A 13,850-nucleotide genomic window follows, 5' to 3' on the forward strand; every position below is an offset into this window, starting at 1 on the left:
TTTCCCCTTTAATCCCAAATAAGGCAACTTCATCTTTGTTTATGAAGACCCTGTTAATTTTCAATTTATTCCATCGTCTTTTGCAGTTTTACCAAAAAAAAAAAAAATCAAAATCAAAATCGAAAATTGACTTTTCAGAGAGAAAAAAATGTGTGATTTTACTTTTGTCCAAAAATCGCCCAGCCCTCATTGCTATTATTGATTATTGATGCGCTCATGTTAGGTTTAGAATGCTCATTTGACAGAGTAGGTCATAAGCAATAGGAGTCTTCAGGTCCTGAATGACACATGTAGGTTTTTTTTTTTTTTTGTTTTTTTTGTTTTTGTTTTTTGTGCAGTCTAATCTTTATTGTTTCATCTGTAAACCTCCACGTCGCAGGTGTGCATCGCCCTGCTCTTCCATCCCGACAAACGCTCGCTGAAACGCTAACAAGGGGGTCAGCGTCAGCCAGGACACGGGCGCACGTTCGCCGCACGCAGACTGCAGCTTTTTATTAACCCCGGCCATCTGCCCAGACTTCACTTTTATCTCCTCGGAAAAAAACTCGGAGGACAGTTAGGTTGCACTAAATGCAAATAAATTTGGAGGAGCAGGCGTGTTCTCCCTCCGACGCCCCCCCGACCGTCTTTACAAGCCTTTTTATGTGCTCCATAACGTCATATTGTTCGCTGGTGGTGCAATAACTGTAATAACGTGAAGGCCCTCAGCTCCAACACACCTGGGAGGGGGAGGCCACGGGGTTCAACAGCAGCTGATGGGGGGGGGGGAGAGCTGCTATGGTAATAATGCATGAGTCATCCAGTTATATTATGGAGCGTCGGCGAGGGCCAGCTGCAGCGCCGGCGGGGAGGTGAGCGGCGCAGGTGAAAATGTAAAGAGCGCGAGGCGGCAACCTCGGAGTGAGTTAATGGCAGCGTTGGAGCCTCGCGGTCAAAGGGTGGCGCTGTGCTTCCTGGCACGCGGGAACCCGGGCGGAGGGGCCACCGACAGGCGTGCAATTTTGGGTTGATGGACGTCCTTGAGAGGTGATTGAACAGATTGGTTTTTTTTTGTTTTTTTTGGTTGTTTTTTTTCCCCATTACTATTATTTCTGAGCACTTGGCTAATTGTCATTGGCCTGGAAGGCAGGTGGGTCAGGGAGAGTGGCGTCCTCTTCGGTTCAATCAGGTGTTTGGAGTCAAGTGGTCCTTTCCAGCTTGGCTGGAGAGCTGTTGACAGGACGGGAGATGGCCTCCTCTAATTATTTTATGACCGATTTCATTTGTATACATGGATTTCCCCCCCCCCCCCCCCCCCCCTCTTCTAAACATTTTGGAGTCACGCAAACCCTCCTGCACCTCCTACCGACGCGATGGCCAGCAGACAGACTCGGCCGTGTGTCAGCTCTTGTTTTCTTCTCCCCCCCCGCCAGTGGTCGGTGTACATCCGGGCTGCCGTGCGCAAGGAGAAGGGCCTGCCCATCCTGGTGGAGCTGCTGAGGATTGACAATGACAAGGTGGTGTGCGCCGTGGCCACCGCCCTCAGGAACATGGCCCTGGACATCAGGAACAAGGAGCTCATTGGTGAGTGCAGACACGGCGCTAAAAAACATATACACACACAAATGTGTGTGTGTGTGTGTGTGTATATATATATATACACACACACACACACACACAATATATACATATATATATATATATATATATACATACACAAAGTGAGAGAGAGTCAGCCAAAATAATATATACATCAGGAAAAGGAAAAACTTGGATAAATATTTAAATACCAAATTTATTTACACATCGTACGATCAATGCAAGTTACCTTTGGCCTCCGCAATTACAACAGGTGCTCAAAGTGGTGGCCGTTGGTTCTGTGCGGCGAACTACTGATTGGGTAGCGCTTGCAATCTGGTTTGTTTCCTTGTCAAGTTCTGGCTGGGGAAACCTATTTTCAGCCCTAATTGCGTTCCCTCGTAACGACTCGGGAAGGGGCCTGTTCCCCGCCGCGCCGCGTCCAACTGGAGGGAGTCGAGACTTGGGTTTAAGTGATGTCGACGAGGAGTGGGTGGAAAAGCCTGTGGCCCGCTGCCGCAATTACAAGTGATTGGAATTAACGTCACGCCGTCGGCAGCTCCGCCACCTCTTTTTGAGCGATGGCGCCGCGCTATCGATTGAGCCTCCAAATCGGATATTGCCAACTCACCCAGTCACTCCTGCTGCCTTGTGCCGCGCTGTAATTAGAGGTGAGGCTTTTGTGCGCGCGCTCAAGTCCGCGCCGCCGACAGCGGATGGCATAAATTACACCAGCCAAATATCCCAGGTCATGGCTGTGCGAAAAAAAAAAACAAAAAAACCCAAAACTGCTCTCCCCGATCTCAGTTCAGAGGAAAGCAACTCGCGATTGCAAACTTGTAAACGAAAACCGAGGCAAGCAGAGTTGCAGCAGCAGCAGCAGCAGCAGGGGCCGACGACTGGATCAAAGATCTCCACCGGCCTTTGAACGCCGCGCTGAGGTAATGACTTGGCGCTAATCACGCTAAGCGATCGTCCAGGGACGGCCGACGACGGCGCAGCGCCACACGCGCGGACACTTTCATGCGTGTGCGTGACCATAAAAAAAAAAAGGAAGAAGAAGAAGAGCGCACGCTGGCACGTTTACAAGTCTCATTTCATGCCTGCGTGTGTATTTGCGCACGTCTGCCGCCGCCGCTTCATCGCAGCTATCTCTGATTATCTTGGCTCCCTGGTGGGCTCGTCGGTTGCCACGGCAACCCCGGCTCTCCTCACGCTCAACAAAATGCCCAGAGAGACTCGGCGAGCGAGCGATCGAGCCTCTCTGGGTTTTGCTGGGCCGTTGCAGGAGTGGCTGGGAGTGCGGCTGCAGCGGACGTCTTTGACTGTACTGCAATTCTTGCACCTCTGTTTTGACCTTTTTTTTTGCCTGTTTGCCATTTGTTAGTTTTTTTTATTCATTGTGAATTTATCATCAGGGCATATCCTGTCTTACTTACAACCCACAGGAGTTGCATCTTATATATATATATATATATATATATATATATATATATATATTTCAATGCAACGAAGATGGTTTGAGCTTATTGTTTAACATCTTCACGGCCACAGATAAGTCTGTGTCCTTTTGTATTCTTGCTCAGTATAAAGTCACTTTAATGCAGATGACAATTCTCACAATGCTTCCCACTTGATTCAAGTATCATGGGCAATTTTGTCGCCGTTAGCTCCCCAAGCTGCAATTACATCAGCGATGCTCATCCCGTCGTCGTAATAAATGCAGCGTTTTAAGTGCACGCTGCAAGTGACCTCTTCAGCTGCAGAGTGGCAGCACTGCTGCAGGTGTTTATGTTGAAGAGACAGTTGGAGAAGAGGGTGGTGAAAGTGAAAGGTGGGGTGGGGGGGGGGGTTTGAGAGCGCTATGACGGAGAAATGTTGACTGTCAGCATCTGCGGCTTGTTTGTGCGCGATTTTTAAAAAGTTGGATCGCATGAGCAATAAGCTGCACAAATATGCGTCTGTGGCTCAGAGAGTTTTGAGTTCACTTCCTGCCGCTCAGGCCAGTCTTCTTTGACTCAGTCATAGCAATAGAAATGACATTTAGATTTGGCCTGGTTGTAAATAAGCCCGCTTCGAATGCTCGACGTTTGCTTGGCTTTTTCTGCCAGACTCTTCGTCTCGTCGTCGAAATCTCTTGAAAGTTGCTGTGTTTAGCATTACAAGGCCGCCTGTCACGAAACGACAAGCTTAAAAACAATCCGACCGCCTGCGGATTTGCAGATCGAGCCGTTTGATTCTTGGCTGGCACGCAAAAACCTTTAGCGTTTAAAGCTTTGCGTGATTACAAAATGGCTTTTCAACGCTAATAAAACAGTGATGGTTGTCTCGGTCTGATCGCTAAGCTGCAGGTATCGCTGAGGTAGCTGTGTAAATTTAGTTACAGCCCGTAGATGAAATATTCATTTGAATTTAGGATTAGAAATTAATTACTTCCACCAACCCGCCCCCAACTGTTGAGTCAGCAGACTAGCAAGTGGGTGGACAGAGTCACTTGAGGGTCACTTCAGGTGTTCAGGAGAAAGGTTTTTCTTGCATTTGAGCGTTTATAATGGCTCCAAACTATATTAACCTTGTACAAAACAAGATATTTGGCATTCAGGGAGAGTTGTACACTTAGTTTTTGCACTCATTTCTGTTGTGTGTGTGTGGTTACTGCGCTCGCCAGCTAGACAACTAGTCGAAGAAGAAGTGGTAGTTGAAGAACTTTAACCGCGTCCAGCGAGGGTGAAATCTTGAGAAATCTGGTTTACGCGACTGCATTGTGAGAGACAGGAAGTTTCAAACGAAGCAGAGAACAAAAGAAGACGGGGGGGAGAAAGGAAACTTGGAGGTCGCGCCACAGTCTCACTCTTGGAAAGGTGCTGCCGCCGAGGCACTCGTACCTGACAAGCTCCACTTATCCCGCCTTCACAGGCGTTTTTTATTCACCGCAGTTGCTCAGCCGGGCTCCTCACCCTTTATACCGTGACTGTCTGCGCAAAACAATGGCTCAACCCCCGAAGCGCACAACGCAATCCCCAAAACAGCCGTCTCACAGGTCCCCGCCAGATCAAAGTTCCACACAATAATTGCCATTTTGCGCGCCTAATCTCGACAAATTCACCTCTCTCTGAAGAGCCCAACGTGCTCGGGATGGGTGAAGAAGAAAAAAAACCCAGACAAAAAACAAAACAGAGCGACGATGTGTCGTGAGCTGTTAGTGCCGGTGAGTTTGGCAGCGCTACCGGGGGGGGGGGTAAGGCGGAGGTGGAGGCGGGGGGTGTTTGCATGAGAGCTCGGCGGAAGATGCGAATCGTCTTTCGCACACAATAACCCCGCGGTGTCAAATCCTCTGGAAAGCACTCGACGGTTGGACACGAGCGAGACAGGCGAGGCGGTGGCGATGGGAGGGATAGGGAGGTGTAGGGGGGGGGATAGAGAGAGAGAGAGAGAGAGAGAGAGAGAGAGAAGGGAAAAGGCCAAGTGAGGCCAGGGAGGCTGGATCTGATCTGAGCCGGGGAGAGGTGGGGACAAAAAGAGGAGAGATGCAAGAAGCGTGGAGCATCGGCAGCCAGAGACCAGCCCCTCTGTGGTGTGATTCAGTGGGACACTACCGACGTCTCCGAGAATCATCTTTCTCATCTGTCACTGTTTTTTCTGTTTGTTTTGGGGTTGTTGTTGTGGTTTTTTTCTTTTTTGTTTGTTTGTTTTTTTCCGGTCTCCTTCGCGATTTCACCCCTCTCCGTCTTTTTTGGTTCGATTTGCATAAAGCTCCGTTACGCCTGCGTCGCCACAAACGAGTCCCCTGTTTGCCGCTCTGAGGCCGCCTGTCAGCACAATTTCCCTCCCCGTTCGCCTACACATGGTAATTTGTCGCACACAAATTGGGAACAGCGGCGATATGCCCCCCCAAAAAAAAAAAACAGACACTGCCGTTCGTTTAAAGACAGCAGCCACGAGCAAAAGATTCCCCGTGGCTTTCTGGAGAGCAGCCAGAGCCAAACTGTCCAGTGAGAAAGTCTTTATTCTCCAAATTGATTCTGAAGTTTAATTGTGACGCTTTAATTCAGCTGGCCTGGATCGTGCACTGCGAGATTAATTAATATACAAATACAAATATGAAATTAGAAGCCAGTTCTAATTATCAGTGTAACTCCTGTCCCACGTATTTTACCCATTAGCCTTATGATCTTAAATTGATGGTTGTCAAGCTGCTGTTTTGTGAACGTAAAAGCAACAAGAATGCGCGTTAATACATTTTGCCAAAATAGATTTTTAGAAAAGATTTTGGCCAAATGTCTTGAACCTTACACGACCTTACAAGTTTTTTTGGCACCGTCTATTTTTGAAGTTGTGTGGGACTCTCGCTGCGCTAAGGAGGCCAGCAGCTAGTTTGTAATTTAAATTTAATCAACACGGTTTTTGATTTCATATCAGTCTGCCGGTCAATGATGATAAAAAATTAAAATAAAAAAAAACTCATCAGCAGGCTCATAAATACTGGATCTTCCTGCCACTTTCCTGCGTTTGGTTATCAACATCAAACAAAATGCTGGTTTGCTTGGAAGAAGCCCCCAGACGGCTTCTTTTCATGTGACTGGAGGCGACGGCTTGCCTTGGATCGGTTCCCAGGTTCCGACCGCACGGCTCTCACCTTTTGAATCGCACGAGGTGAGAATTCTTTTTGGAAGATTGGCGAGAGACTAGTTTGCCTTTTGGGAGCACAAGAAATATTTGTGAATTTGCAGCGAGAAATGAAATCATCGCCATCTCCTCATCTAATCCTGTGATGGTGGGAATTGCCAATAAGATTTTAGAGCTTGAAAAGCCTCATATTGTGCACTTTCCCAGTGCTGTGTAATGGCTGTAGCCTGTCGGTGAACTCCCAAAAGATGAGGAACGCTTGTCATTTTGACAAGAGCCCTGGTTCCTCACTGTTGCCTTTGCCAGTTGTTGGCACAGGGCTGTAAACGGAGTTAATTAGTTAGTTTTGGTTGATCTGCAGTGTTTTAGTACAGTTAATAATCCAGTGCTGTTCTACAAAAAAAAAAATAGACCCTCAAAGAACCCCGATATCAAGAAAGGCAATTCTGAAGTTGCATTAAGCTTCTAATAGGGGTCGAAATCTAATCGTCACAGGGGAAAATTTCAACGTTAGCTACATATTCCACTTCCTTTTTCTTCCTTAAATTCTTTTTCTCATTCCTCTGTGCTTCCTTGTTCTCCCCAAACCTCTCCCCCACCCTTGTTTTCACTTTACAGTAATTTGCCCTCTTCACAGGGAACAAACAAACAAACATGCGGCCATTGGGCTTTTTTTTTTTTCATATTTCTTTCAAATTTAACTCAGCCTCTTCGTCTTTCCTCCTTCTCCTCCTCGCCCACTCGCTCAACCCTCGCCCACATGAGCTCGCGGAGCCCCACCTATCCCTTCCTCCCGCCGTCTCCTCGCGCCTTTGTGTCTCGCAGCGGCGCCAGCGACAGGGCCAGGAAGCGTTACTGTGGAAACCAAAGCGGCGCCGCGGGGATGACACTAATTGCGTGATTGCAAACTTGGGCATCTGTTCGAGGGCGCGCGCGAGTCACAGGTTGGCCGACCGCTAACGCAGAGATGCAAATAAGGTGGAGGGGGAAAAAATTGTCTGTTTCAAGCCTTTGATGGTGACATTAATCATTGGGCGCACGCACAGAATTAACATAAGGATGAAAGGGGGGGGGGGGGAATACACAAAGTATTGCAGGACATTGCAAAATATTTTTGGGGTAATCTGAGACAGATGATTTTGTCTCGCCCCCCAATTTTGCCGGCTTCTGCGTGTGTGTTGCCCCCTGTGGCGAGGCACGGAACTACGCCGTTACGCCAAAGTGAATTTGTAAAAACTGAGTGACAGCCCAACACGCGCTCTCTCGCCGTGGAAAAACTCCTGCATCTCCGTCACGTCGAGTCTCCTGTGCGCCGCCACGCCTTTTATATCGCCGTTCTCTTTCTTTCGCTCAACCGTGGCAGACTCAGAACGGAATCAAGGACGTGTGGAGGGAGTCTGGATGAGAAAAAAGGGGGGAGAGCTGTCGTCTGATGATGAGAGCTTTTGTCCAAGAGACGTCCCTCGAGGGTTTCGACTCGCGTTCGGGGGAGGGTCTTTAGGGCGAGCGCATTAGTGAGTGACTGCCCAACGGTTTCAAAGGTCTGCTATGGATGACAGAATTTCACGGGACAGATAATTGCTGATGACCAAGATGGGGTGTATTGATGACCTGTACAAAACCTATTCAATTTTCCACGTGATGCAAAATTCACTGGGTCGTCTTAACACTAATTGGTGGCCATCCTTTACTTCTTTCACTTGCGCTGCATTTAAGAAGGCACATGCTACACCCTTTGTGACATCACAAAGTGCACTGATGCAGATCCTGGGTGACCGTCAGGCACCCTATGAGATCGCTTTGTTTTGCAAACACGTGGAAGTTCCCATGAATCAGTTGTTTTAGTAGGAAGCAATTTGCAGGAGGCTTCAAACAACAGGCTAAATATTCAGCTTTTTTTGATTTTTTTTTTTACAGTTATTCAATCATGCAAGGCCGCTCATCAGGGTCTGGCATGAAAATAGGAATGCAATGGGAACTACTAATCGTGCAAGACTATGAACAGTTAGTGATAATCTCAGCAAGATCATTGCTTACTGTTCACACAGACCAAATATAGTCGGTGTGTGAGCGGTTCCTTTAATGAGACCTTGGGTTCCTCGCTTAGGGGAGAAGAAGAAGAAGGAGAAAAAAAGTTTGTCTCCCACCTTTCCTCCATTTCTCCGCATCCTCTGCAATTTGCGCTTGAAAGCCATCACCCGCCGACATCAAGGAGGCCGAGATGTGACTTGATGTGAGGAGCGGCACACACCTGAAGGCGGATCATTTGACTATAGGCGGGGCGACGGCGTGCCGCTTTTTCCAATTTTCCCCCCACTGTACATCTCCTGACCCCTTTCAACCTGCCGCGCTTCATCTGTCGCTCGCCTCTCCCTGCATCGCCGCCGCTGCGCCGCATTTATTCATATGTTTATCCGCATTAGTCACGAGTTAAAAGGAGCGCGGCTCGCATCGGGGGCCGGGAGGTTGCCCACTGTAAATCTGTAGTTCATGTTCATTTCATTATTTTCGTGACGTCTTTCAGCCGATGAAAATCTCTTTCATGGAGGCAACCGTTGCTCCGGCGTGAGCAGTGTGTTGCTTAATTTGTGCATCTGTGGTCTGTCACTGAGACTTTTTTCTTGTTACTGAGGGAAAATTCCCACTGTCGGGGTAAATCAATCACATTGCTTTGCCTCTGGCGCCCCCTGTTGATGACGTGTCATAATCCACATCTGTTTAAAATACGTTTTTCTCTTTTCCGTTTTTAGGTTTTGACAGCAGAAGTAGTTCTGAATCATCACCTCTCATCGACCATGTTGACTAAATGAATAATCGCTCAACAAAAATAGATTATCCTGTATCCTTAAATAATCATCTTTTTTTTTTATCTTCAATTCGAATCAGCTACATTGAACGCGTTTCTCGATCAACGTCATAGTTTCAAGCCTTTTTATTTAGGCCAATTGGGACCTGATGAGTGTAAAAACAAAGAATTATCGTTTTACACTATATCGTTTCTGAGAACAATGATGTCCACATATGAGATATTACATTTTTATACATATTTTTCAAAATTCGACTTCCATAACAAACATTGAACACTTCTATACATAACCGAACAAGAATCGACCATGAAATTTGTTTGAATTTTTTTTACCTGGTCGATGTTTGGACTGGGAGTAGCCATCCGAACTTTTGGGTGGGTTGTCGGTCATTTTGAATCTAACGCGTGATGTGTTATACTCTTTTTTTTTCCACCACTAGGTGGCAGCTTAATGTTCTCGTAAGTGGACACCAGGCCCCTTGTAGACCAAAATTTCATCTTGTGATCCAGACAACCGAAAATGTGATGTCCACACATGTGGACGCCGGGTCTTGGGAGGTAAAAACGACTTGCGCAATTTTTACAGCTGCCTTCATTCAGCCAGGAATAAAGTCATTAAGCCCCAACCCCATAAAAGGCTATTTTGCAGAGTCACCAGCGCATGGCACATCGGGACCTCGAGCCACTTGCCGATAAACGTACATCAACCGTCCTTTATTGTCGGACAGCTGGTCGCCGCTACCCACCAATCAGACCCCGTCGCCAACCCCCTTAGCACCTCCCCCGCCCCCCAACATCTCCCAGAGACGGTTACCTCCAATTTTCGCTGCAATAACACTCGGCCTTCTCCGTCAGCAAACAATCAAATCTCTCCACTGTTGAGGGTAATTGGATCTCTTTAAATCAAATCAGCCATTACGGCGCTGATGCAGTGTGCTCCGCTCCGCTCTGCCGGTGCAGACGACGTGGTGAGGGTGGTGGTGGAGGCGGGGAGGGAGCGCGCGACAAGAATATATTAGCAGATTGCTAGCTCCCAGGTGAAGGATGGAGGGTGCGGAGCGGGGGGGGGGGTGGCCGCTATTTTGGATCGGCGGTGTAATACAGGTTTATTAGACAGTGCAGTGATCAGCACGGGGCTTGTTTCTCTCCTCCCGGACGTGTTCTGGGGTTGTAGCTCGCGTTTCAGTCATGGTGGGGGACGGACAGCGGAAGCCTGGTAGAAGTGGAAGAAATTGCTTCCTGCCTTTGATTTGCCCCCTCACTTGCTCTTTCCACTCCCAACCGCTGGGAGCTCCCCCCCCCCCCCCCCAAAAAAAAAAAATAAAAAACAAATAAATAAATAAAGCTCTTGGCTTTGACTTGGCTTTCCCCCAGCTTGCTTTTTGATCACACTTTTATGCTGCTGTACACATTTTGAGCCATTTAGATCTGTCGGCCCGACGCCCCGAAGACCCAAACTGCAGCTTCCAGTTGATAAATTGTATATTTAGTCCAAAATTCAAACCGGGCGCCTCAGCGGCGAGGGTTTCAACCCGTCAGAAGGCTGCGCTTTGAAATCATGTTGAATTTTGCATCGTATCGGGGGGGCGCGAGTGTGCGGCAACTCCCCCTCAATTATATTAATCTATAATTCATCAATGCGCCGCTTGCTGGCTGAGGATATCAGCCGCGTTCCGGGTGCAGCGAAGAGGGCAGGTTGGATTCGAGTGAAGCGTCTGTGCTTTCGCTTTGCTCAGTAGCTGGTTCAGTCGTACCTGTGTATTTCTATGTATAGCCTCAGGACTTGTCCTCTGGAGAACCTCCGCTCGCTGGTTTTATCTATTTATTTATTTATTTTTAAGTAATTAAAAACTCCTGAAGGCAAAACAAACGTATGTTCGAGTCCTGTGTTTTCGTGCATCGCGCGCGCGAGCGCTTGCTTGTCAGTCAAGCCACCTGGCGGAAGGTGGCGCCTCGTTTGCGACGCAGAGCTGCGAAATTGCAGGGTTCGATCTGTAATAACGGGGCCGCCTCTGCCTTCGATGCGTAAGCGGGCGGATTGTCCACGCAGCCGTGTTTGCGCCCGTAAACTTCTCTTTCTTCCGTAAACTGTAATTTAGCTGTTCCTCTCCCTGAAAACAAGGCCGGCGACTTTGCCGCGTTCTTCCGCCTGGCTTCCCTCCGACGTGGGCGAATGTGATGACAATGCACTGAGCGATGGGGGTTCGTTTATATATGCGCTCGCACACCTGTGCGCCAGCAAGCCGCTATTTTTGGAACGTGCTGACAAAAGCGCCAGACGGACGATGCGGAGCCAAACTCGTGCCGTGTCAGGTGTCGGCGCCCGTCGCCGCCCACACCCCTCTCCCTCCTCTTTATCCTCTCCCCTCGCGGGAGCGTCAGTCGGTAAATTAGTCGTCCAGCCAGTCGGTCAATCAATAAATTGTCAGCCGCTCATCCAGAAAATTATCCGGCCAGCCAGTCGGTAAATAATTCACTCAGCCACTCAGAAATTAGTCATTAAATGAAGAAACAAAGTGCGCTAATCAGGCCGTCACCGGCCGGCAAATCGGTCGAGAAATTAGTCTGATTCATGACAGTCGAATAATGAGCTTTCCACTTAGCATGCGGCTTAACTTTGTCCTCGCAGCTTCAAGACAATGCCGGCTTAACCTCTGCTCAGCCTGCCGGCCCGAGATAGCACCGCCCCAATTAACTCACGACTCCATCTTCGCAGATAGGGCTGACTCCTTCGCACGCGTGTTTGTGTGCGTCCGAGGTCTTGCTAGCGTGTTGTCACGCGGCCGCGCAAAAGTTCGAGTGTGTTTTTATCTCTAAAAAAAAAAAAAAAGAAAGAAAAGACGACGCCGTAACGCATCCCCGCTTCGCAATGGATGTCAAAGGTTTCGCAAATGTCTTTTTTTTTTTTTTTTTTTTGGGCCATGTCGCCGGATTAATTACACCATCGCCAGGCGGTAAGAAGGATTTTGCCGCCAACCTTTTGAAAGGGGGTCACATGGACTCTGGGAAAGAAAAAAAAAAAAAAGCATGAATTTAGCATAACAAGGAAACCTCGTTACGGTTGGGGAGGCACGTCCGCCGGAGGCAATTGTCATCCTTCAAGCCGTCGTCCATATTCTGTTTAGTTTTCATTCCCTCACCATGCAGACGGTAAATCATATTATGACTCTGACCCGCGCGCGCGCAGAAAAAAAAAAAAAAAAAAAAAAAAAAAGACACACAGCAACCAGGCTGTTCAAACGCTTTAGGTGAATCATCAGAAGCGTTGTTTTACCCCGGCTTGTTTCCAGGCATTTGCCCTTGTTTTTGTTTTGTTTTTTCTTTTTCATCCATCGCTACAGAGGATATAATGGTTTGGTGATTCAGAAGTGTTCAGCACTCTCAGCACTCACAATAGTAATAATAATCATAATACTCTATCTGCTCCTCCGCCTCTTTTTTCATATGTTGTACAGTATATGTAGTATGTAAAGTGGTAGTATAGTATATAGTATAGTAGATTAGTTTAGTATTTAGTTAAGATTTGTTCACTGTTGGCTATTAGGGCGGAGACGCTCCATTGGTTGAAGTGCACCTTGATTGACAGGAAGTGTGGCTTTTTTTGCAATGCATCGTGGGTAAACGTCCCGTGGGCGTTCTTTTACCCAAGAAAGAACTGACCGCCGTTCGAACCAGAAGGCAAGAATAGCCTTTGTATCCAAATTGATTTTTCTTCTTCTCTTCCCCTGGGATGTGACCTGCGGGTTTCGTCCCAGGGGCCTCGGGATGATTCCAGTGTAATTGACAGGCTTCGTGACGGGCCAGGCTTCCCTTGTCTCACCGTCCGCCCGCTCTTTGATGAATCTCCACGCCAAGCCACCTCGCCCGGCGCAATCACCTCCCTCTCGCCCTCGTCTCCTCGGCTCTTCTCCCGTCTGCCAGCCCTCCTTCCGCCGCCTATTTGCTTTGGTCTCTCTCGTTATTGGCTCCTTCTCCATCAGCCCGTCTTTCATATCTCGCCCTCCTGAGAAATTCCGACAGGAAGCACCGGCCCGCCTGCCTTTTTATTTATTTGTTTCCTGAATGCAACGACGTAGATTGGAAAAATAATAATAAAGTTGTCTAAGCCCGGGTCTACGGCCGGTGGCTCCGCGTGACCATTTGAGGGTTTGAAGGTCAAATTTAAGCGAATTTCCTCACAATTGCAATTTTCCCTTTTGTGGGAAGCATGAATGATTAGTGTTATCTCATTGTCCATTGCAGCCTTCAGTAGGGCACGCAGCCTTTCCCGTATACAGCAATTAGCCCTCTGTTTTACGACCTCACTTCCTCCCTTTGGCCGCCAAAATTGATGGGCTCTTCGTCCGACTGCGGCCCCCGGCGTTTTCCTCATTAACTCGTCCTCGGTGTTTCTTCGATCTCGTCGACGACCTCTTCGGTGACCGCCACTCCCCTCCCCGCCCCTCGTTTTTCCCGAGTCTGGAAATGCCGCACCTCGCCCCCCTTTTATTATTGGATTATCGTCCGCGTCCGCAGTCGGAGGATTTGCGGCGTTCGCGAAGTTACCCAAGCCGCTAACTCGATGCACGAGACGTATGCTGAAAAGGCAGTAGAAGAGCAGTATTAGTTTTCTGTCACGGAGGAGTAGCGAGCTATTGACGGATCGATCAAAGTCCTCGGTAACGGACACACAACGTAAATGTTCGTGCACAATCGAAAATGTGATACCTCACTAGCCAGCAGAGGGTGGCAGTAACACAGTACAAATGCTTTGTTACTGCCCTCAAGTAGAATTTTCAGGCATCTGTGCTTTACTTGAGTATTTATTTTCTTGACAACTTTTGACTTTTACTTCCCTACTACGCACTGAAATTACTACTAG

General features: G+C 48.1%; 1 protein-coding gene across 7 annotated transcripts in view; it reads left to right on the top strand.

Moving 5' to 3' along the window:
* The window catches only part of ctnnd2a (catenin (cadherin-associated protein), delta 2a), a 234,538-nt gene that overhangs the window by 191,046 nt on the left and 29,642 nt on the right, over positions 1–13,850 (top strand). For all 7 annotated transcript variants that reach the window (XM_076051063.1, XM_076051069.1, XM_076051062.1 and 4 more), the window contains one exon: positions 1,413–1,563. In XM_076051063.1, coding sequence (XP_075907178.1) covers positions 1,413–1,563 — 151 coding nt within the window. The remainder of the gene's footprint in view (positions 1–1,412; positions 1,564–13,850) is intronic.

This window comes from Nelusetta ayraudi, unplaced genomic scaffold, assembly GCF_046127955.1.
Source record: "Nelusetta ayraudi isolate G7.1 ecotype Tasmania unplaced genomic scaffold, CSIRO-AGI_Nayr_v1 ptg000132l, whole genome shotgun sequence".
NCBI classification, from domain to species: Eukaryota; Metazoa; Chordata; class Actinopteri; order Tetraodontiformes; family Monacanthidae; genus Nelusetta; species Nelusetta ayraudi.